Source organism: Typopeltis vanoorti, chromosome 12, assembly GCF_054136105.1.
Source record: "Typopeltis vanoorti isolate ZY-2024b chromosome 12, IOZ_Tvanoo_1.0, whole genome shotgun sequence".
Classification (NCBI taxonomy): Eukaryota; Metazoa; Arthropoda; class Arachnida; order Uropygi; family Thelyphonidae; genus Typopeltis; species Typopeltis vanoorti.
The window spans coordinates 50,695,454-50,722,427 of NC_143560.1; the positions used below are offsets into that span (position 1 = coordinate 50,695,454).

Consider the following 26,974-nt stretch of genomic DNA (forward strand, 5'->3'; position numbering starts at 1 on the left):
TCATTACAAATCATATTTCCATGTTAAAAACTACGTGCACTTCAAATCTTGTCAGACATGATCCTTAAATATGCTAACACTACGGTCAGTTCTGATATATAGCCTCACTATTCACTGATGTAAATCTCAGAAAACTTATTCAGACTCTTTCCCCACAAAACATCAGCCTTATTCACTTTTACCATGTACTCTTGTCATGGCAGGATAAAACCTACAAAGCAGATTGATGGCAGTTATGAGCTGCCCACCCTGTCCTCCTTTGCCAATCTTTTCACAGAACATTTTAAAAATATAGCCCTAAACTCTAATCCCTCTGTGACCATGCAGATGGGATATGTTAAAAACATTTTTAGCACACCTACACAGCCAACACCTGAGGATCCATTTCACTGGTGAAATGGATCTCTCCTTGACACTCTGTTCACCTGACTACCTAGCAGATCATTATCCTTTTATATCTACACAAAACCTACTCAGAGTGGAAGTACATCCATCATCTATTATATCATTACTCCTTCCCAGCAGTATAGTATATCAAAGCTTAGCAAATACAGCTAGAATCATCCACTCTGACCACACAGCCTCTCCAATGAAATCAATATCACACCTGACACTTTTTCAGCTAATGGCTTCTCCCTTCATGAAAATCAACAGAACTCTGTCCATCTCCTAAACCCAAAACACACACACAGTCCTCAAATCCAGAGCAAAAAAAAAAAAAATACTCGCTCTTATATCTAGGATGCCTCAAAGAATTTCATGCATTCTAATAAAGATATAACACACAGATCTCCTTTAAGGTATGCCAAGAAATTAGCTACCCTTATCAGCTCACTAAAAGATCCACTATCTAAATCATCCTGGTATCTCAAGTATACCTTGTTCCTACAAACCACTATTCTTTCAACTGGAAAAACATGGAAACTGTGTTCATTATCTACAGGACAGATGTTCCTAGGTAGCATGGGTATCCACGCTATGGATACACAGATCACCAGCTCCATGTGAGAGAAAGAGACCTTTTATACAGAAGCAGATATACATCTGAGAGACTATTTCAAGATTCTGCCACAGCACCACATTCTCCAAATCTAAATAAAACTCAACTGCTTCATATTACCAAAAATCTGGGACATCATTAGGTCTTGAGATGACTGTAGGATCCTACCTTGTTACAACACAGTCTGTCTTCCTGCTGGAGTACCTGCATACATGGTGTGCTGATGAAGATACCTTGGTGATTCATGGGAAATGTTGGCCAAATAATTTAATAACTAAATAAATTTAGCTAGTTAATTGCTATCCTAAGATGTGCATTACATTTCTTGTAAACATTAACATGAACGAATGTCTAGCATCCCATACCAGATTAGAGATTTCAATTTCTGAAATAACTGCTGAATTGTTTTCATTGGATTTTCCAAAGATATGCATGGTGTTTATACACATGCCTACCAACTTCACCAAATCAAAATTACATGTTTTTAATAGATTTACTAGCTTTAATTCTTATCCTTCCTAAATTCATATGGAAATGACAACTTCTACATAGCTTCTTTTTAAAATGCATCTAATTAGAAAGAAACAAAAAACTAATTTTATCTTGGATGTGTCTTTAATTCCACTATAAAATTAAACTATTTGTTTGTTTAGAAGTGCTGCAAAGATTATGGGGTGTCAATATATTTACCAGATGGCTGCACTTACATGCAGCATTGTCTGCTCTGTGGCAGGAAAACTCATTTGCAAGTAGCTAACACAACTCTCAGTTGAAAAACAAAAAAACAACAATATTTATAGCATCATTAATGCTATTTGCATATGGATTCTTCCAAATATTTTCAAATAATTAACACATGAAGTGATGCATTCAAAAGAATGCATCTCAGATGTCTCTCGAAGCATTTGTAAAAAACAAATGATCTGTTTAATTCCCTTTGTAACTAACATATAAATGAACTATAACTAGCAATAACTACCTGCTCTTCTTCAGACACCGGGATAAAAGCTAAAGGCATTTGGCACTTGTCTATACAAATAAAAGGAAATTCTTTAAGTTCCTCAGGTATTTTGATATCTTTAGAAAATAGCGCCAACATTTCTTCCCTACCATAACGAAATTCAGCTAACTTGTACTTTGGCAAACCTGGAGAAGATGGTGGAGATGAAACAGTATTACCATGAGACAGAGCACGAAGCCTATAAAAAAAAAAAAAAAAGAAAGCATTGCTCTTATTGCATATAAATTCATTGTATGTTAGTGTTAAAATTCAAATTATCAAGTTTTATCAATCAAAGAGAGTGTTAATAAAACAGTTTTAAGTACATAAATGATCTTTTGCAATACCTTTGCAACACAGAGGTAAGCTACATTTTGCCTTAACACCAATTTAAGGTGACATGGAAACCCAAAACTGACATTCATTTTAGTAAAAATCTCAGATGCAATCACTACATAAGAACCACAGAAATAAGTTTTGTTAGAGTTGATTGTTTGCTACAGTGAATTTCATTTAGTACAGCACTGTAGCATATTTTTGTTGGAACTTTCACAAAGTAAACGTGCTATAGTGAATTTTCTTTAGCTTGTACCTATGGGGCTTTATTTAAGACTTTTCAGTGGTTTGTTATAATGGATGAGTTTGTTATAAGTATTTGCTATAGTAAGAAAAGTACTAAATTTCAAAATATAATCAACAGGAGTGATTCCTTTTGCAAACAGAAGGAAGCTACTCTTTAAATGCACAAAGACCAAATTATCCAACCTAAACGAAAAGTTAAGTCTGTTTAACTTTTTCACTTGTTCATCTGAATCACTTCATTTGAAAAAAATGTTTTCCATCATTTTTCTTTTATTCTTTCTTTTTGTATTCAACATGCTGGAAATTAATACAGAGAAAGGAGTTAGAAATTCCTAATGCGATGCCAGTATTCAAAAATATATGCATGAATATAAAGAGCTGATGCTTGTCCATGTATAACAGATAGGCAGGCATAATTATGCCTACTTTTCACTCTGATACTGCTCTGAAATATGAAACCATTAAGTAATTTGCTTTAGTAATTTATGCATAAAAAGAATGTCAGAAGATCAGTTTCTTTAGGTGCTATGATAAAGCCGTTTGGACATGTGAGAGAATGGGAGAAAGATGAGTAGATGCCTTCCTCCACACTTGTTGTTAAAACTATGGTGTGTATTGTAGGCAAGAATTATGAATGAAGACCTTCATTGCAGTGTGAATAAAATCTACAAATGATCCAAGAAGGTGTTTGGATTGGAAGAGTGGAAATACTACCATAGTGTGAACATAGAAAGGAGGAGAAATCTCAGAGATCATCTCACTTGAAACTGCTGTAGTGCAGAAGGACACAAAGGTGACTAAAGAAAGGCATTCCATAGGAGAGAATAATTGCACAACACTGTGGTGAGTTATTAAGAGAAGAAATGGCCTTTATGTATACTGTAGTGGCCATCTACTATACATAAGAGAAATGGTTTGGTTTTGTTTGTTTGGTTGTGAATTCTATTAAGAAAATTCTTTCTTGTAAACCTATTGTGTGCAATAAATATTGTGGGTGGCTAAGATTAGATAATCTAATCCAGCGATTCTCAACCTTTTTATCATCACGGTACACTTTTAATAATTTTAAAATTTGGCGGCACACTAACAATAAGATAAATTTAAAAGAATTTTACTTGGTTAATTAATTCATGTACCTATAATATATTTTGTAAAAATAGCATACAATAATAATTTGCAATAAAATATAAAATGAAATTGCATTACAAAGTAAAAAAATGTTTATTTAATGATAAATTACATTTAATGGGAAATTTGAGCATGTTTTTTTTTTTGATAACTTCATTTATATTTGGGCGTATAAATGATAACGCTACTCTCATTTCGTGATTCAGATTTAAAAGTCTGGATCTTTTTTTCGTTTTTATATCGGTCAAAGCCGAAAATCCGAATTCGCACAAATAAGATGTGGAAAATTGTAATAACACACTTAAAGCTTTTTGCAATATTGTTGGATAATTGTATCTAAGATTAATCCAGAATGGATTAATCGATTCTTTTGAATGTTTTGAAATTAAATCTCGGTTATTACACACAGAAATCAGTTCTTCTTTCAAAGTTAGTTCATACACTAATATGTCGTTTATCACAAATGAATTCCGAATCCAATCAAATTTTTTTATTTCTAAATTTGGAAAGTAATGAACAATTTTTTGCTCTAGTATTGTCAAATGATCAATAACTATTTTATGAATTATTTTATAACAATCTTTTGGAAATGAGTCAAACTTTTCTAAACTACCTTCTTGTGCTTTATTCTTCCATAAAGTAATTTTTTTTTGAAATCCCAACAATTTATCGGTTGAATTTAAAATATTTTCTTTCGGTCCTTGCAAACTCGTATTTATGTTATTAAAAATAACAAAAATATCAGATAAGTAAGCCAGCTTAGCACACCATATTTTGTCATCCAACAAACCAACAAAATCATTATCATCTTGTTCAAAAAATATCTTTATCTAGTGTCTTAATTCAAGCACGCGAGACAAAACTTTCCCTCTGGATAACCACCTGACTTCCATGTGTAGTAACAATGATTCGTATTTAGACTCCATAGCTTGGCATAATTGACTAAACAGGCGACTTTTAATGGTCTTGATTTTATATAATTAATCATTTTAACACATTGTTCCAGCACTACTTTCAATTCTGATGGTAATTGTTTTGTAATGAGTGTTTCCTGATGCAAAAAACAATGGGTAACTAATATATCTGCATTATGTTCTCTTACATGTGCTACAAATCCTGTTATAGATCCTGTCATAGCCGGAGCACCATCTGTACAAATGCCAATGCACAAATTCCACGAAATTTTAATTTCTTGTAAATAAGAATTAATTTCATCGAAAATATGTTTTCCTGTTGTGAAATCAGATAATTCACGACAACATAAAAATTTATTAATTATATCATTTTCGTGAATGAATCGAATGAATGCCATTAAGTGTGCTTTTCCCGTAATATCAGTTGTTTCATCGATTTGTAAAGCAAAATTTGAATTTGCAGCATTTTCTTCAATATTTCGGGACAAGCCTATAATTCTGCGATGAATTGTGTCATTTGAAAGTGGTATTTTACAAACATCAATTTCTGCTGATTCATCGATCATTCTTTTTACAATTTTACAACAAGCAGGTAATATAATTTCTTCAGCCAAATTATGAGATTTTAATTTGAGAGCAATTAATTCAGCCACTTCATAAAAGCTATCTGAGCTTTTTCAGACACACTAATTTGCATTTTAAAAATCTTTAATTGTTTGGATCTTGCAGATAATGAATTTTGAAAGTAGGCTTTGTCTTTTGATGCTAGCGAAGGATGATTAGTGAGCAGGTGACATTGGAGCTTGCTCGGAACCATAGCACTGGTTGATAATTTACAACCACATGCCACACACTCGAGAACAGTTTTATCATTTTCCATTGTAGATGTAAATCCAAATTTTAAGAAGTCATCATTATACTTACGATGAACATTACATTTTTTGGCAGAAGAAACATCTTTACTTGTACTGGGCTCGTTAGCATGATCGCTAGCATCATCATTATCGTCGTTAAATTTTCTTGTTTTTATCCATTTATCCATTTTAGGGGGTTCATTGAAAATAAAAATAATTTTGTCAAAAAATTATTAAAAACGACATATTGTATATTGCCTTTGAATCCGTTTTAATTAAGTTTGACTACACAATATTGTGGTATTGCATGTACGAAAACGAATATATAAGTTGTAACTAACCATATGCACACATCAAGCGGGTGACTAGTAGACTAAACTAATATGTAGCTTTGTTAGCCAGCAGCCAGAACTATAATAGCCACGGGCATTGGTTCAGCCAGTCCCCCGCTAAGAAGGCAGAACTGATTGAACCACTTGTCTGATGCTGCTTGTGTATGGTATTCGCAGTGGCGGCACACTTAAAAAATCTCGCGGCACAGTGGTTGAGAATCACTGATCTAATCTATTCTCCCCCCCACACACACACACACACACAAAGAATCAAATATGAAACTTTTTCAAGCCACTTCACGTCTCAAATGAACAGTATGTAATCTCACACCATAATAAAATTCATCTACCACCTAAAGACATTCACAAACATCCATGTCCACAATGAGATTTAAACATAACATCTGATCTTTTCTTAAGTCAACCAACTAAGCTAGTTAGCAAAAGATCAATTATTTTGGGTAAAGTGGAAAAGGTTATTTGATAATCTGGTTGGCAAGTAGTTAATTTACATTATATCACTGCTTACAGCAAAATTATTCACCAATTTTTTCCAAGTGGTCAATGGAAGAGGAAAAAGGCAGTTGGAGTTATGGACATAAAACAACTAAGATGATTTCACTATTTAGAAAGCTGGCTACAGAAATCAAGTTTCAGGGATAAGAAGTCAAAGCAAATAGTGATTTTTAGAATTTAAAGAGCAGTAAAGACAGATAAACATTATCAAATGTGGCAAGAAAACTAAGTCAGAGAATGTAAAAAAAAAAAAAAAAGGAATCTAGTTTAGCAATACTCTAACTCAGAATATCAGATCATAAACTGCCATGTTGATGACTAGATTCACAGAGGATAGTTTGCACCGATCAAGATGTACAGTGGCTGTTGTAACTGCTACTTGACATTTAGTCAGAAAAAAAAAAAAAAAAAAGCAGATTGGATATCTGCAAGTGGAGAAGTATAACTTATTACATAACATTACACAATATATGTACAGCATAATATCAATTTATTTACTCATTTTGCAGGTGGTTTCCTCAGGATAAGATCTCTCTCTCGCACACACTTAAAAGATATTAAATGCACAGATTATGAATTACATCTGGAAAAAAAAACACCACGTTACATTTCACGTGTGATGCCAAACAGGGGTGGCTCGTGCATAGGCACTGCAGAATCCCCAATTGTTTTCAATATATAAATATACTTATTAATTTATTTATATTTGCTCGTAATATTTAATTTTATCCTCAACAATCCTCTTATTTTGTATAAAAAATAATAAAAATCCATCTTGTAGCACTTAGGAGGGCACTAACAGCACTGTGTTTACCACAGTGTCATATTGCTATGCGCACAAGCATATGCACATCATAGTAAGATGCAAGCTATTAGCGTAATGCAGCACTGTCTGTCGCGCAGTTCCACTGTTGTTTATATGCAGTTTGCACCAGTAGTGCTTATCGTGTTTACTCAGTCTCTTTAAATATTTGGACATCACAATTAAAGACAAAACATTTGTTATAGTTTTAATTTTAGAACATTATTGAAGTTATGATAATGGATTTCATTTTTAAGTAATTTTGAATTATACCAAACTGTACAATTTCATCGATAATAAACAATATTTTTTCATGAAACAAAACAAGAATATATTTTATTTTTAAGTAATTTTGAATTATACCAAACAGTATAATTTCATCGATAATAAACAATATTTTTTCATGAAACAAAACAAGAATATATTTTATTTTTAAGTAATTTTGAATTATACCAAACAGTATAATTTTATCGATAATAAACAATATTTTTTCATGTTTAATTTTTATCATAATTTTGATATTTTATCCAAACACGTATACACTGTACTTACAGTGTGTATGTATATTTTGAAAGTTGCAGCACCCCCATGATTTCAAGCCACGAGCCGCCACTGATGCCATACATAAGTATCATTCATAATAATTCTTAATGGTATAAACAACACCAAGAGGAAAAAATGCATTTATTAAATTTACCAATATTTCATTGGTTTTCTACCTACTATCTAAGTAATTGTAGAAACAATTTAAATTATAACTGACACCTAATATCCTTACATAAATGCCATGGTTGGATAACTTCAAATTTAATTTAGAGAAGTTCAGCTATTACATCTTAAAATTGATAGTCTCCCAGTTGTTTGGTAAATTAATGCAACCATACTAGTTGAAGTTGGGAGAGTGCTTCATAGCTGATGCTGATTCTAAGAATAGCCTCTCAGAGCTATAATGACAACTAGGTAATGTTTTTCTCTATCTGATCCTATGTGAAAGAGTATCCAGAGCATAGTCTGCTAATCATGGGAATGGCAGGTTGGGAGGCTATTCTTAGACTGACAGGCATACCTGAGAAGTCATCCTTACATCTGATCAGATATGTCCCTTATCCACCCTAACTTAGTTAGCATCATCAGCAAACAATTGGATATTAACCTAAAAGTCCATCTCTAATATCACTAATATATAAGTTGAATAACACCATGGTCTTAGTACAGAATGGGAGACACCACTGGTTGCCATCCTTCCTACATCACTTTCTGATGCCTATTTAGTTAGCAACTCTATATCCCACATTTATTTTTGCATACTTATCCCTTTGAATTTGTATAACAACCTCACATGTGAAATCCAGCCACGATCCATTCATCTTATCCAACTTTGACATCACTATTATAGAACAACAATACTTTCTTCTACAGAAGACAGCATGGTTGTTCCACCTTTGGTTGAGATTCTTAATCAGCTTCTCCAAAACCCTAAAAACCACACTAAAGATACTGATTGGTTTATAATTTGTTGCATTCCTGGATCCAACCTTGTATATTAGAATTATCTCTTATTATTCCTAATAAGGAATCACGTGCGTTAAGATTTTGATCAACCATGTCAGGAACATTGCTAACACTCTTGCCCCATTTCTTCAGCATTCATGCTAATATTCCATTCAATCTGGCTATTGTATGTGAATCAAGCTCTTATAATACCTCTAATCTTTCATCTGTTTTCCCTTTGAAATCCAGAGTTAATACAGCTGGAATATACCATACTGAAGTGAACCCCTCAATAGCTCAGTTAAAGGCAATTTGAGTAATGATTAGTCATTTTCCTGACATCTGCATTTACTAGGAATATGCTCCCATGGTCATTTTTCCTTTGCTTGCTACACATTGATAAAATTCTCTTGGATTTCCTTTGGCCTGTTTGGTTAATTTCTTTACAAAATCTAATGCTTTCCTCACCACAGCCATAATTGTGCCAGCCTACTCTTTGTATTAGTCTTGAGATTCGCAATCACTCTTTTCATGATATCAGATCCAGTACAACATTCTTTGTTCATGCAACTCTTGCTTTAATGTTATTAATCATTTAACTCCCATGTGAGTTTGCTCTTAACTCTGGAAATATGCAGTCAGATATTGCTTTCTTCAAACATCCTTTGACATTCCCATGCCCTGCTATACATATGCTAAAGCACAGCATCAAGGTGTGCTTTAGCATATGTATAGCCCAGTTTATTATAATGATCAGTCATAATTCCACAATGCCACTTCTTAACAGTTCACATGTGCACTGTCACCTCCCAAGTCAAGAATGCATGATGGCGCTCACCAAATGGAGGCATAATGGTCAACATTTATAGACAGATTCACAAGACACTATTAACAGATCCAATATTCATATACCACAAATACCTTCCATCATACGCTACTTAACAAGTTCGCACCAGGCACCATAATACAAATTGTTTTATTCACTTCTCACCGATGGGGCAGAACACTATAAATCATCTCATACTTCTGATTTACCATCTGTCAAGCATGCAACACACTGTTGCATGTGCCTTCAGGAGAAATCTATAGAAACCAAAAACTTGAAATTGATGATGACAAGTATTGATGTGTAAAAATGTACCTGCACAAAATGGTAGAAACATGTTACAAGGTTAAATGTCACACTTGCAAAAGTCCAGTGTGAATGTGTTATTTATTCCTGAGTAATTCTATAAAATCATTCTCACACACACCCCATCTTGCAAGCTTTCTCCTCTCCCAGTTTATATACTCATGGTTAAAATCACCCATGATAGTCCCTGTATCCTTAAGATTTATCTGTCTGTAGTTCATGATCCTCTACAGATGATCATGGTCTGTAACAGTATCCAATTGTGTATTCTGTCCTGATACCAAACAGCTTCAAACACCGATGTCCAACCTCACCTTCATGTTGTGTGCCTTGTTAGCAGGTATCCACTAAGCACTGAACAAATGAGGATGGGAACCTGCTAACAAGGCACAGGACTTAGCTGACCAAGTTGTATTCTCTATTGGTTTAAACCACAAATAATATGATGGTGCAACATGATAGTTCATGATCCTCTACAGATGATCATGGTCTGTAGCAGCATCCCCCCATTCTTGCTATCTTGTCTATCCTCCTTGAATGCAATGAACCCATCACACTGCAATATCCTCCTTTGTCAGATCTCACTACTGCCATAATTTTGTGTCCTACTACAAATATTAGCAACTACCCAATAAGAAATTCTCATCTTTATTGATGATGCTGCTAGCTTTAGTAAATACACATAGAAGTCAACTACCTAGCTGATATAAACGTTCAGGTAATGACCAGTTCAAACAGAAAGTTGGCATCGATTCCGCAATTTAATCTCTTTCCCTATTTTCACTTTTCTTTCTTGACAAAACTAGTCCTGCATTTCCTGGCATCATTACTAATAAGCTTTAAGTCTCTCTGTCACTTCTATCACTTGATCTAATGCAGGTATCCAAAGGTTACACTTTCATGAAACCATCAAGCCATATTGAGCTTTCCTGGCTCTTCACATTCACTCTTTCAACTGGGCAATTTCTCCAAACATCTGATAACAAAACCATTCAAATGCAGTCCATCTTGCAAGTACAAATCCATTTATCCAAATCACACATCACATCAACAGGGTGTACACTATTTCACCTACACAACTTACTATCACTTGCAGTTCAGCTCTCCACCCGAGCTCGCTTCCATTATACCATGCAACAAATCATTACTCTTGCTCTTTTTTGTCTTAATCAATGATTGTTTCATACCTTCTCTCATACTATAGTTATTTCTTTCAAATCATTCATCCTGACCAACACAAATCATATCATCCACTTGTTCTACTTGCTTGTGTATTGCTTTGGTCATGTTATGTATCTCTGTCTCAGGAAAATACTTGCATTATTCACTCATCTAAGTATGCTCCTTACCACAGAATCACCATATACATATATATATATATACATATATATATATATATCCTTCCTTCCCATCTGTTTCTACTTTCATGGACCCCTTCATTTACTTCTTCACATTTCGTTTCCTTTCACATCCATTTCCTGTGTTAGCTATAAGTTTTTCAAGCCTCTCCAATTCTCAGGCAGTACAAAGTACTCACTGAAACCTTGAACTTTCTAACAGCATGCTGCACTTTCAGTTTTATCATTTCTTTCATATTGCATTTCTCACACTCACATAGCTATCACCATCATGCATTCTACCACCTCATTCTAGTTCACACTTAACTTACCATGCCATCTAATTTGTTCCCTCATATGAATTGCTGGCATTCAATATTTCACACTGTCCTATCTACCCAATCAGCATACATTTCTGGAATATTACTGCATCATCACCTTCTTCCATAAACTACTTATATTCACCAATGTATATATTCCAAATGCACTACATCATACAAATTTTTCATATCAAATTCGAACAAATTCAAATTACAACACAAAAACTATCCTTAGCATCTTACAACCATCCCAAGACTCAAGATGCAGCCAAAGGTGAAGATGCTGCTGTTGTTTGGAATTACACCCAAAGCAAATAAGACTATGAAGTTGATATATATTATTATGTCTGTAAATTGCACATATACAGGCTGGACTACCTATTTTGCAGGATGAAAGATCTGAGTTTCCTTCAATAGACAAGAAATCTTCAAACTATAGAGATGCCGTCACCATACTTTACAAGAAATAACATGACAAAACAGCTCAAGTCCTGAAACAACATACCAAAAAATCACCTACAATACTCAAAACAGAATTTCCATCATTCTACAATTACCATTCCATCTCATCTCACATTAGATGAAGTCAATAAGAAGTTTACAAGACATTTATTCAGACTTATGTTAATTATACATACTAAAAAAAACTAACTATCTCAATGTGCATATGAAATATATCAATTATCATAAACTTTGTATCTGTGTTATTTCAATGGAATATTAATAGATTGCAATTTTAATGGGCTTCGCATCCTTCATTTGTATACATGTCAAGGCTGGTTGGGTGGTTAATGATTTATTAGCAACACTTTAAAAACTATTCAATATTTTAATCCAATATATTGCCTCAATAACTAAGGAATTTTCAAGGATAAATAAAACAAGACAAAGTAATCTGAATAAGAACACAGAATATCACACAAACATTCAAATATTTTGACTATACCTTCTGAGTACAGTCAAAGGTAAGCAGATTTTTTTTGTTGTTGATAATTTAAATGTAGAATTAGTTTTCCAGATATGTGGAACTTTTTTTTTTTTTTTTTTTTACATTCATATTTGAAGACTTTACGTGCTCTAAAGAGCATAGGCAGATTACCAGAATAACTTGACACTTCTAAAGCAGTCTTCTTAAGATAATAGTTTTTCTCCATCTAAGTATATATAGGATGCTGAGCACATCTGTTCAAAACACACACACACACACACACACACACACACACACACACACACACACACACACACACACACACACAGAGAGAGAACCAAAATTATATACTTAGGAGCAAATGTATGCAACACTTGTCAAAGCAAAAAGCTAGTCTTGGCACTCCTAAGTACATCAGGCTCTTGAACTATTTCTTAGTCTTTTCTGAAAAGATGCTTAAATACTAAAGTATAAAGCTGAAAGGATTCATTTTAGCATAATTAAGATATTAAAATGGATGGTATTATGGATCCATCCATATTTTTTAGCCTGATATAAAAGGAAATTTAAGTTTTGAAATTTACCAGAAAGCTTATGAGAAGAGAACTTTCATCATTGGAATTATCCTTGCACTACTTAAAAGAAAAGTCTACCCAGGAGCCCTTATGTTTGCATTTTTTCAATTGTTGGTTCTCATCAGAGACCAGGCAGAAACCTAAAGAGAGTAAAAACCCTGTGTTTGATACCATAGCAATCCTATGTTAGAAAGCTACAATTCAGTAGGCACAGGATTAATCATTAAAGCAGTGCAAACCAGGGCTATTCTAATGCCAAGAGTTACGTTCTCATAAGCTCTGTGGTAAATTTCAAAACATTTTTAAGTTTCTTTTTATATTGACTATAAAATATGGTTGGATACATAATATCCTCTATTTTAATAAATCTTTCCCCAAACATTCCTCAATTCTGACATTTGGTTTCATTTCTTTGTTTATAATATGAGCTGTGCTGCAATCATCTGGGATTCAACCTTGTGACAAGCCTTTTGGATTAAGAAAAAATGTTTATACTTTTTAATATTTAAAAAATATTTATATACTAAGTCCCCTTAGTGAGTAAAACATACAAATTTCACATTTCTTTCATTTAATCACTGGCTTTTAAATAGTATTAAATTTCTTTCAAAGATCATCTAATAAATTCTTTTCCACAAGTTTTGGTTTGTTATTTTCATTATCATAAGAACTTATTCCTATTAAGTTGGTGATTTATTTCAGATTTATAACTAAATATTAATAATTATGTTTAAGGATTTTATTACATATATTGTTTAAAATTAGTTCATCTTACATTATATGTTAAATAAGTATATTTTCAATACCAACTTTCCATTCCCCCCTTTCCCATTCTCAAAGACCAGCACAGCACTATACATAAGTACTTTTTTTAAGTGCCTCCTGCCTACGAAAGGGCAGGAGGCACATATGAACCTTACAAAATACAGATAACCCTCGTATAATGCAGATGTTAGGTTCCACAGAAATGTCATGTTATATAAATCGTGTTATGCGAGACTCAGATCACATAGAAAAAGTAGGGTTATGTTCCAAAATCTTTTCTTTTTTTTTTTTAATTATATAAACAACGACATATCCAACAAAAATATATTTTTATTTAATTCAGGTAATTCATGTAAGTTAAGAAAACAAACTATGAAACAAATACATAGTATAAAATTATAAAAAATTACAAATTGCACATAAACTTCATTGCACATAATGCATAAATGTTTTAGGCAAAATAAAATAAAGCGCATATTTTAATTGTTATTACCGTCTCTTCAAAAATAACATTTTGCAGATGTTCTTTATTTACGAGTGGCTGGACGTCGTAATCACTTGAAATCTCTTGGACATCATTTGTATAATTCTCATTGCATACTTTGGCTGGCTTAGTTATCAAGAAGTCAGTAATAAGACCTTGTTTACCACTATGCTGCAATTTTTCATTAAGTTCATAACATGGAGCTAAATAAATATCCAATTATCTCGTGAATTTTCCGGAGCGCTCCATTGAGGGATAATTACCCGTAAATAACTTCCTAATGATAAACAATTGACGTGCATGCGTGCTAAAGGGTATTTCCCCTAACATAAATTTGCTACTTATAACTACATGCCAATATGGGCAGACACAAATTTAACGAAGATAAAATTTGATTTTTAAGTCACGCAGTGAAAAATATATGAAAAGATAAAGGGTAACTACAATTTTTAGACCGTGTTATATCAAAACCGCGTTGTATAAGTACCACATTGAACAAGGGTTATTACAATTTGTAGACTGCATTATATCGAAACAGTGTTGTATAAGTACCACATTGAACAAGGGTTATTACAATTTGTAGACTGCATTATATCGAAACAGTGTTGTATAAGTACCACATTGAACAAGGGTTATTACAATTTGTAGACCGCATTATATCGAAACAGCGTTGTATAAGTACCACGTTATACGAGGGTTACCTGTAAATAAATGCACTAATGCCTTTTATTCCCTTACAGAGGCTGTTTCAGCCCTATCTAACTTTTGGAGACTGAGGGGAGATAATCAGATATAGTTTGCCCAAGACTATCACTAATTAAAAATGGCATCCACTGAAGAGACAGCTAACAAGTGCCACAATCTCGTGGTCCCTACACAATATATTTCCTGTCTGAAATAGTGTGGGTTCTAAGATAGATTATCTTGAGTTTACATAATGAAAAATGAAAAATCTGCTTGCCCATGCCAGAGCAACTGACTCAGGAATAAGTAAAAAAAAAAAGGTTAAAAAAGTTAATCTAGTTGATTAAATTTGAATCAAGAACTGCTGTCTTTAGGCAGCCTAGAAGACGCAATTACCACTTCCACTAGGCTACACACAAGCCTCGGTTGTGTACCTATAGTAATTAATAATGATTTCATATTATCAGGAAATATCACTGATAAAAGTATAGTACTGGAAATATTTTGTAATAAAAATTCAGAACTATTATTTGATTTCAGAGAAGATATATATATATATATATATATAGGCTTAGTGTGGTTTGCAATGAAAATATATTGAAAGGGGGTTCATGAGTCAAAAAAGGCTGGAAACCACTCTACTCAAGGTTTGACCAACCTTTCATGGGAGGGAGTCACATAAAAAATCAGTGTGAAAAAAAAATCAAAACAATAATGATAAAAATCCTAACAATAAACAAGTCATTGACAAGTGTTAAATTTTAAATTATAATAAGCAATGAAGGACTTCCTGGCTGATTCAGAATCTTATACTGAATCAAATGTTGATTAATTGGCTGAGGAGATGGAATCTTGGATTACTTAGCACTAGATAGCATCATAAAGATCTAGTCCTGTTTTGTTCATGTAAAAATATGTATCACCATTATCAAATTTATGATATCCACTTCACTAAGAATTTTATCTGTTTTTAACAACTATAACAGCAGTAGTGCAAGAAGTTTAGTCTGCAGCTCCATGTTCAATATGTCAATCCTCATTAAATTTAATAATTTTAATCTTAGTAACCAATGTAAGAGATTCACAAGTCAATATTACTTTCCACTGGAAGCAATATTATCCTAACTTTAATTTTTCTCTGCCATTATTAACAATAAATAAAATAAGTTATAAACAATCTACAATTCACAGTGGAACATCAAAACACACAATGTAGCAAACAATGACATTATAATCAGTCCATGAAAATTGCACAATGATTCCTGGCACAGTCATGCAACTATGTGTATAAATGAGCATTGATCATAATTAACCATTTGATGAGCAGATCATCATAAAGCAAATTATAGTAAGGCAGGGTTGTACTGCATATAAAAATATTCTCCTAAAGTTTTTTTTTTAATAAAGTAAAAAACCATTCTGTCCTTATTAGTGAATTGCAGAAAACTGTTGATCTTGAATCAACAGTTTTCTATCCTATCAGAATTCAATCCCTTGAATACACAAGCCCCTTCAGGGGATAAAATTCTAACTTCAGGATGTGATCAGGAGAGATTGATTACAGGGATTTCTTGACAAGAGCAAATTAAGATGTAATGCCAATAGTTGAAGGATGGCAGGGAGGAAACAAAACAGAGTGAAGATATATGGAATCCTTAGGATCATTATTTGTTCTTGCCTATGGAGGCTGGGCTGATGAACAACCAGGAAGGCTTCTCTGAATGTCCTTTTAAACTGGGTGCTGGTGAGATTAATGAGTTCAGCATCTTTACACTTAATACTACAGGTCTCCAAGGCATTATGGTACAAGAGGCTTGACTTCCCAAAGATGTTCTCCTTTTCTAATGCATAGTCAACTGTGCATCAGAATTAATGCACAGTTGAATCTTAGAACAATAGAATTAATGTCTCTACACATCAGCTGAAGCATATTGTTTTTAGAATTATTTTTGAAAGCGTTTTTTGTTTATTAATTAGAAAGTTGATGTGACAAAACATTAATTCTATTTCAATAAGAGCCAAGGAAGCACACTGAGTGACTTACGTGTTGTTTAACACATAAGTCACTAAGTTGAATGTTCTTTAAGTATAAGTTACTTAAAGAACATATATATTCAATTAAGTACATATAAATCTGTGGAATTCTAATGCTCGGAATGACTACTTCTAGAGGACAAAAAAAAATTGTCACACTTGAAAATATAACAAAAAAGTCAACTTATTTTATATAATTAGTATTCATTACTTTAAATGGCACTACAATACATAATGTTATATTTTTTCTTTGATGCATATGAACTTACCACTCAGGTCCAAAAGTCAAAGCTGTTTCAGCCATTGCAAAGAGTAGAAGAGCAGCTAACTGATCCAGAAAAGAAAAAAAAAAAAAAAAGAGAAAAAAAATTCAATAATATACATTAAATCTACTAAGATTAATTTATTAAACAAAATGCACAACCTCGATACAACTGACTCTCACTATAGCAAATCTGTAAGAACCATAGGAATAATTTGTCTATTGAGTAAGTTTGTTATAGCAACATTTGTTATTATGAAGGATGACTGCAAACTGGCTATGGCAATGATTTATTCAAATCAAAGAAAAATTTGATTTGGAAATTAAAATACAGAAGGATACAAAGAAAACCAAAAGATGATTGATAGTAATAAAGAAAAAAATTAACCAATCTTAAAGGAAGCTTCAAGAATTGATATATTCCATATTAATTTTAAAATTTACTTTCATCTATATTAAGTACTGTTTATAAGAAGAAATAAGCATCCTGTTTTGAAAAGCTAATATTCCCCAAAAACTTATTTTTAAAGTACAATGAAGATAGACAAAACACTTGAGCAAGCTAACTGCACTGCACCAAAAGATGAAAGCAATGGAAATGTCAGAAAGTTGCGGCAAGTTTTCCCCCCCCCCCACTAGGCTTACAAGAAATCAAGTTGTATTCATCCATATTTCAACTTCGCATATGAAAAAGATAAAATTAAAGATGCCAAGAAATTATATTCTTGGTTTAATCCTTTATTCAAGTGTAAGCAAACAAAGTTTGCACCAGAAGTATTTTCAGGACAGGACAACTTGTATATAGAGGCTAATGACTTCACATCACTTGCCCTAGGATCCCATAACACCTATGTAATGCTATGCATTATGGGAAGGGTCACTACCCAGACCAGTTTTGACCTTTACAGAGGTCTCATCAGTGAAAGCCAGACCCAGAGGTGATACCAAGGTTGAAGTAATGCAGAAGTCATATTTCCATGTACGAGTAGCCAAAAGGTGTCAACCTTGGCATCACCTCTGGGTCTGCCCCATGCCAAAGTTATATCCTCTTTTATATAAGTCCTCAGAAAAATTTTAATCTGACTATAAACTTCAATGGTTATATAATGTCCTTTACATAGCTTTATTTTAATAACTCAAATTCATATATCTTAGATGTTATGTAACAGAATGCACGAGGATCCAATCTTAGATCTGATGCGATTGTGAATGAGGTGTTACATCACCTTGTTGGCAAAAGTAATCATGAGTGGCAAGCCATATGAAGAAATCACTAAGGAGAGGATATATGTGAAATTACAAGGCTGATTAAGAAAAGCACAGAAGACAGCTTTGAACTATTGCATGGAAAAAGGAGAGAAAAATGCTGCTTGGATAATAATTAAGAGCTATTTAACAGCAAAAATTTGCAAAAGTACTCCAAAGGTCAAAAGGCTGAATAAGATGGGTGTAAAATAAAGGAATGGAGAACTTAAGCATGCAATCTGAAAGAAAAGGATGCTGTGGAGTTGGCACAAATTAAGTAATCAGTTACATCAAGAGTACAAAGGCAGGCTAGAAAGGTGAATCACCTGCAAGAACAGCAGAAGGGTAGTATGAGCAAAAATAAGCTAATCAGGACAAGAACTGGTGCCCATAACCTTGGATGAACACTATTTCTGAAGATTATAATTGCAAATTCAGATGAATCAGCTTGTGGCAATTTGTATAACTGACGATTTCAATTAGAAAGCAGGTGCATAGTCAAATTTTTGAATCATATGCAAAGGGGGTCATGTGGTAGCACTCAACAGGATAAAAGGCTACACTAAGCAAACTGTGTTTGAAGGAAGCTCTTTGCATGAAGGAAAAGTTAAAGTTGGATGTCTTGTAATATATGAAAGACATTTAGATTATTTCATGTGGGGAAGAATTATTGAAAGCTTGAAGGCTGCAGAATTACTGATAATTGCTAGACAGTTTGGAATTTCACACAACGTTGTATCCAGGCTTAGCATTTCAAACCAATGGAATATGTTCCATACATTTGCTAAGAGGTCACGCTCGCTCTACAGAGCATAAAGACATATTTGGTTATAACAGCAAAATATAATCGATGCACCACGGCAAGTCAGCTCCATTCGAGCACAAGCAGGTGGATAACTCGACAAACTGTGGTAAGATGTCTGTGACAAGTAGGCTGATATACCTGAAGGTCTGTAGTCTGTATCCCTTTATTCACAGATCACTGTAGAGCAAGTTTTCAGTGGCACTGTATCCATAAAAATTGAACAAGACACCAATGGGCTAATGTACTCTTTAGAGATGAGAATGTTGCAAGAAGGTTACTGAAAGGGATAGATACAATGGTGCTGAGGTGATGATGTGGAGGAGGCATTATGCTTAATGGATGCACCAAGTTACAAGTGAAAAGGGACTATGACTGGTGAACGATATCAACAAAGTTCTTCGATGTCATCATTGTTCTGTGGTGCTGTAGGTGAAGAATTCGTTTTTAATGGATGACAATGCCACACTGCATTGTATGCAAGTAGTAGAGATAGTTCTGAAGACAGGATATTAATCGATTTGAGTGGAAAGCACACTTCAAAGATCTCAACCCCACAGAACACATTTGGAATGAAATAGGGACGGAATTGCTGCTTAAAATTCCTTCCATTAAACAAACTAGGAGTTAAATTAAAGATGCCAAGAAATTATATTCTTGGTTTAATTCTTTATCCAAGTGTAAGCAAATAAAGTTTGCACATTAAGTAACTTAACAACTGGGCAACTCATATATAGACTAATGACTTCACATCATTTGCTTAAGTATCCAATTATTATTATTATTAAGAGAGACCTCCAGGGAGTCAGAGACTCATCGAGGGAGGCCGCATACTACACACACACACCAGCTTATCATACTTATTCTTGAATTCATTCACACACTGCTTGTCATGGCCACATTTATACTTTTTGATGACCTAGGTGCAATATCATTACGAGGCCTCAAAAGAACAAGTCTATTTCAGTTTATCAAATTCATAAGCATTTTTTTTTTTTTTTTAGTTTATTGAAAATAAAAGTCGACATTTCCATAATAACTCATTTTAATAAAATAAAAATAGCACAACATTGGTAAACATACATTTGCATTTTAAAAAAAATACATATATAAATAAATAAATTCAAATTTAAATTTAAAAAAAAAATAATAAGTTTTTTTTTCTGGCTTTGGTTTTAGCAAATATATCTAAAATGATACCATAATTAATCGAATCTATGGTATTCAATGCATAATAACAAAAGGTCACTTGTTTTATTTTGGTGCAAGTTGCTTCTTAAATTTTTTATTCGTTTAAACACTGAAAATGAGCATTCAGCACTTGCATTTGAAATAGGCATCATCAAAAATATTTTTAGAATTGTTTCTACATTCGGAAAAGTAGACCTTAACCCATCGTTTATAAATTTGTACCAATTTTAATTGAAAAATTTTCTTCCTTTATCATTATTAAAAATTGCTTAACTTCATCAATAAACTTTTCTGAGTCAATATCAGCCTCATAAGATTGTAAAATTTTGATAATACTAGTCTTGTACTTGTCTTGATCTATATCTTTTTCAAAAAAATGCCAAACATATCTAAATATGCTTTTTGCTCTTAAATTAATTTCCAAAATTAGTTTATCACAAAGACATTAAAAGTATTAATAGTGAATAAAATTGACAGTGCATGGGAGGTGGTTAAGGAGCGTTTGCAGGAGGTAATGGCTGACTGTATACCAAGAGTCCGAATAGTAAATCAAGTAGGGGTTAAATGGAATGAATAACACCATTAAGCTTGAGCTGCAAAAAAAGAAACAACTGTGGAGGGAATTTAAGAAGAAAGGTTACCTGCAGGCACATGAACGGTATGAAGCACAGGCCAGAAGGGTAACGAGTGTGGTAAGAAAAGCAAAAGCGGTTTATGAAAGGGAATTAGCCACGCACGCTAAAGAGAATCCCAAACAGTTTTTTTGATATGTTGCAAGCAAAAATAAAAATGTATACAGCAGAATGATTTTAAGGAATGCTGATGGTAGGGAGGTAACCGAATCAGTTGATATAGTGGAATTACTGAGCGAGCACTTTGCAAGAATATATCATCCAGGTGGTAATACTGCAGGAATGAAGGAACCAACAGCTCATAGAGGAATTGTGGTGAATGAAGTGGAGGTGAATAGTCTATTACAAACCTTAATGTGAATACATCTGTGGGATTGGAGAATACCAGCTCGTGTCGTACGTGAAGCGGCTAAAGAATTGTCAGTGCCCTTGACCATTTTGTTTAATTTGAATCTTGGGTCTGAGTTAGTCCCAAAGGGATGGAAAGGGGGAAAATAGTTCCACTGCATAAAGGAGATTTCAAGACTGCTGTTGCAAATTACCAACCAATCAACATATCAGAAGTCACTGTCAAGGTCTTGGAGAAAGTAGTCAAGAGGAAAATACAGGAATGGACAGATAAAAAGGTGATACTGTATGGAGGACAGCATGGTTTTGTAAAGGGTAGATCATGCCTCAATAACTTGCTCACATTTTATAACACAGTGACGGCTGAACTGATAAGGGTGATGGGTTTACAGTGATTCTGCTGGACCTTCCTAAGGCCTTTAACAGGATATCACATGGAATTCTAATCAGTAAACTGCAGCATATGGGGATGGATATAGGGTTGGTGAGATGAATAGGAGGGTGGTTGATGAAGAGATATCAGAGAGTAGTTTATTCAGGAGTAGAGTCCAAAAGACAGCCTGTGACTAGTGGTGTGCTGCAGGGTTCTGTTCTTGGACCACTGCTATTTAATTTGTTCATTAACGATATAGGAAAGGATCTGAGAGGAAGTGTTCATTTGTTTGCTGATGATGCAAAGTTGGTTATAGCAATAGTGAATGCACATAATATCAAAATTTTGCAGGATGATTTGGATAGTTTGGAGGACTAGGCTAAAGAGAATGAATGTCAATTTAATGTGGCAAAATGTAATGTTATGCATTTTGGGGTGAAAAGATTAGCAGCAGTATACCACATTGTGGAACTGTACTCTAGGAGATTGATGAGGCCATGGACTTGGGAGTGTTGGTGGATAGGGAGATGAAGTTTAGGGGGCACATTGCAAAAGTAGCTAAATCAGCTCATCAACTCACTTGGTTGTTGAAAAATACTTTGACGAGCAGAGACAAGCAAGTTATTGTACCTCTGTACCGAGCCTTGATAAGACCTCATCTCGACTACTGTGCCCAGATTTGGTCACCTAGGTTCCTTCTTGATGGGGAGGTGGAGAGGATCCAGAGGCGAGTGACTAAGATGATAGCGGGTCTATGGAATGAACCATATGAGAACAGGTTGAAGATTTGTGGGTTGCAGAAATTAGTTGATAGGCAGAAAAGGGGAGATATGATTGAGACATTCAAATTGCTAAAGGGTTTCTATAGGATTAATTCAGAGGATATTTTTGAGAACAGGACTGGTGGTGGGAGGACTAGGGACCATCCATGGAAACTGAGCAAGAGTTTGGTTAGCAAGGGTGGTTAGAGCTAGGTATTTTACTTGGAGAGTGGTGAATGAGTGGAATAAGCTGCCTGAGTCTGTTGTGGATTCCATGACTGTGAATGAGTTCAAGGCGAAGTATGATAGATACTGTGTGAATGTTGAATAGTTGTTCTTGACATGATATTAGGGCCTCCCTTGATGAATCTAATACTTCTTGGAGTTGCTCGGAGTAATAATAATAATAATAATAATTAACAATGAATTTTTCTTTCCCACGTAATATAAGAGTAATCTAATCGTTAGATTGCGAAATTCATCACACTTTTTTTTTTTTTCGTTTTTTCACTTTTTCCTTCTCATCTTTAAATTTTGTCTCATCTGTTAATAAATTCTCTTCTTGATTTAAAGCAGCAAAACTATTTCTTATATCTAAAATAAAACCAACTAAAGACTGTAACAAATTATTAGCTAAAAACAAATCCATATCGGGATCTTGAAGAGATTTACTAGTAGCATTTATTCGTTGTAAAATTTTTTCCCACACAACTGTTAAAATTGATGTTTCTGAATTTTCAAAATGATCAACCAATGATGAGCTCTCTAATTTAGAAATAGGTTTTTCATGAGGAGAAATAGATCATTCAAGTAATGTCTCTTTAATTTGTTTATATCCACGATTTCAAAGCAATATAGCGTCAGCTCTTGCGGACCACCTCGTTTCACTTAGTCTTTTAACTGTTACAGATTTTTTTTCTAAATGTTTCAGGAGTATACCCAATCTTCTTGTTGGTGATGAAAAGTAATTATATACATTTTGAATAAAACAAAAATATTACACTTCTTTCAGACAAGATTCCGCGGCATAGTTGCCAATTCAATTTTAATGGAACAAAACTTCATCCGCATTCTACTTTTTATCATGCAATTACCCCCTCTGCCGTTAATCCCTGAACGGTGCTTTTAGAGCCATTAACAGATTAACTGTGGTAGAACAATCTTTGACTTTACGTGTACTGTGTTACTTGGAATTTCCTTACTGTCCTGCGATATTTATATATATTTTTTTTCCTGCACAATTATGTCTTTTCCCAAAAATAAAAACAAATTTCACAGGTGCAAAAATAATCAATCCTGAAATGACCAGAGATCAGTCTTTGTAATGAATCTATTTAGTAATGGTAAATTTGCTGCCTTTTATTCTTCAAATCAGTGTAACGGAACAAGACAGCTTTATGTTCTTTCACTTTACTGACAATATAGAAGTTTTTTTTTCGCAAATTTCCAAATGTTTGTTTCATTTAAAATATTATGTCAAATATTTATATTTTTTAAATAACATTTATTGAAATAAATATGACATTTTGCTTTCTTTCCTTGCATAATACCATTATATGGATCGTAACATTTCAATTTTCGGAATGATTTTTTTTTTATGAACAACAAATTATGTTAAACTGCTAAAAAACGTTTAATTTTCTTGACCAAAAATCTCTGGAAAAACTTTTATTGGGATTATATTGATCAAGTGTATATAATAAACAACTAAGTTATAACTTAGTTGTTTATTATATACACTTGATCAATATAATCCCAATAAAAGTTTTTCCAGATGTTAAACTGCATTACTCAGGGTTTCCGATTGCGATTCTTTTTTTTTTTTTTTAATATCAAAAATTTATATTCAATGATATTTTAGCAGGGACTCTTCGCCTTTGTCTTTTACTTAAAATTGCAACAGTTTTTTTTTTTAGGATCCACATTACCATAATATCCTGTGCATAACCACTGGAGATATGTGGAAAATATAATATGAAGGGTGTCCTATATGGAATGATTCAAAATTTATGCTCATTTTGAAGATTTTCTTCTGCATCTCCCTCCCTTCTCTCCTGGAACTCAGTTACATAACTACTTTAAATTTCTACTGGTTTGAAAGCTTTCAAACAGTATTCAAAATTATTTCATTTTTTACTTCAGTTTACTGTTTTGACAATAGAAATAAGCAATAATATTATTGCACCGTTGAAGCTTCTAATTCTGTATACTATTTCTTTGCAATCTGAAATCCGTTGTTCAGCAGTCTGCAAATTATTCAAAGTTTTAGCAATACTATGCCATATTTTCAATACGTAAAATTTCATGCATACCACACAAAAGAAAACTCAGTAGTGTTATTTTTTTTTTAATTCTAAATATTACTATGTCTTAGAAATATGCAATAATAATCCTCTTGGCTGAAGGAAAAATTAAACCCTTAGATTGCTCTCACTGCTATTGAGAAAGACAAGAGAGAACATTTCCACACAATTTGGCAATTTAGTGTGAAGAAATCACACTAAATTGCCAAAAGCTGTAGTGCAGAATACATCAAGAATGTCTTGTTTTGATTTCAATTGTTGATTAGCAGACATGCAAACAGAAAAATTGACATTTCTTTTACAGGCTGATACAGTATTTAGGCTAAAACAATTTCTTAATTTATAATGATCGGGTTCACTTTTATTACTGAAAAATTATAAATTATTTGATACAATTATCTTGAAAAAAAAAGAAGGATTTGAATTATTTAAAAGAAAAGGCACGTATGTGTTACATAATCATTTATTTTTTGGGGGTGGGAGGGTTATAGACCTATTCCTTTCTGTTCAAGTTCTGTTCTGCAAGCTAACAAAAATTATTGAAAAAGTGGGGAAGGAATAAGTCCAATAGACACACTAAAAAGTGCCTAACAATAGCCAAATACACACAGAAATTTATTTTATTTTATTAATTTTCTTTTACACCTATGATTGATTTACAGATGTTCTAAACATTTTATTCTTATATTGATTTTGTAGGATGAAACTCTTTTTTAAAGATCAGTTTCCCAAATATCACATAATTTAATGATTTATAGTTATCAGAAAATAATATCAATGAGAAAATAAACAAAATTTGCTAATTTATAAAAATCATTTAATTTTGTATCGGAATATTAAAAGTTCTCTGGTACAATCACTTTGGAAAAATAACGAACTGAAACAAAAAGAAAGTGCACACGTTACCTAGCAGTATTTGGTGTGTGTGTGTGTGTGTGTGGTGATAATAAGCTGTAGAGAAAGTATCGCTACTTCAAAACTACCGCATAGTATCGCAATTTGCCGAAAATCAACTCCTCGATTTGTAGTGAGTGATTAGGGGAAACCAAGATGAAGTGCAAAAACCTAAAGATTACTTTAAAAAAATTATGCATTGCATGATATGATTCAAGATTTACATGATACTCTATAAAGCATAATCGTAAAAGTGCGAACCTTGGTGCAATCTGTGAACTAACCTTCGGCTAAGATTATGAATAAAAAATAAAGAAAACTTAATTTCAACAGAAGAAGGCTGCATTTATTTTAAGATTCGGATTTTCATGAATTTTAAAAATAATTGTTTGACAAAAATAATTATCGTGAATCAAGTTCTGGGAGAATAAAATGTATTGGTGATTAAAATAATTCGTAAAAAAATTGATAGTGCCACTGATCTTCCAAAGTGAAGTGAAGAAAGCATGAAAGATTTCTTATTTTGCACTAGCATTAAAAACTATAATTATACGATAAAACAAGTAGTAAAAATGAATATAACTAGTAGGTATATAGTTTAATATAACTTAATTCCAGTTACCAAGCAAAAGGCAAGCAACTACATTTCTTGCTGTAGGCAATGAATGTAGCTACTTACGGCAGGTAGTCTAGTTATGTGCTCTTTTTAGCGTGAAGGATTATTGCACCTTCTAATGGACACGATAGCCAAATTACACTTCTTATCCATGTTCTTTCAACAGGTGGACAGAATCTTATCCAAGTTTTGCTGGACATTTATATACAGGGCTGGCAGAAGTGTGCATGCGGGCGCCGCTACGAAGGAGGCGCCGCCGCCGCCGCACAGTTCATGTTCATTTTTAAGAAACAAAATTTTTATCACGAAAACAAAAAAATTCTTAGAATGATCAATATTAAAATAAATAAGGCCAGATACACCAAAGAAAAATTTTTAGAAATTGTATATTGCCGCCTTTTTGATCAGCCGGCTGTTTACAATTTTGCAGCGATAGCAGGCTAAATGCTTGCCTACAGAATGTTGTGTCTGCTGCAGTCTATCTAAAGGGAAATGGCGAACGGTTTTTATGCACAGAAACGAATTTTCATACAAAAAATTTGTTACTAGTTAACCAGTCATATGGTACACATCTCAGTAGGCTACTGACAGTAGCGCAGTGCGAACTATTATTTCGTCTCTGTGTCATGTAACAATTTCTTGTGGGTATAAAATAGAAATGGAATCAAA

General features: G+C 33.3%; 1 protein-coding gene across 4 annotated transcripts in view; it reads right to left on the reverse strand.

The window, feature by feature from the left end:
- The window catches only part of LOC150100781 (GRB10-interacting GYF protein 2-like), a 525,021-nt gene that overhangs the window by 467,632 nt on the left and 30,415 nt on the right, over positions 1 to 26,974 (reverse strand). For all 4 annotated transcript variants that reach the window (XM_090401532.1, XM_090401529.1, XM_090401530.1 and 1 more), the window contains exons 2-3: positions 17,148 to 17,206; positions 1,980 to 2,199 (exon numbers count right to left, since the gene is read on the reverse strand). In XM_090401532.1, the coding sequence (XP_090257658.1) occupies positions 1,980 to 2,199; positions 17,148 to 17,182 (255 nt within the window). In that variant the 5' untranslated portion in view covers positions 17,183 to 17,206. The remainder of the gene's footprint in view (positions 1 to 1,979; positions 2,200 to 17,147; positions 17,207 to 26,974) is intronic.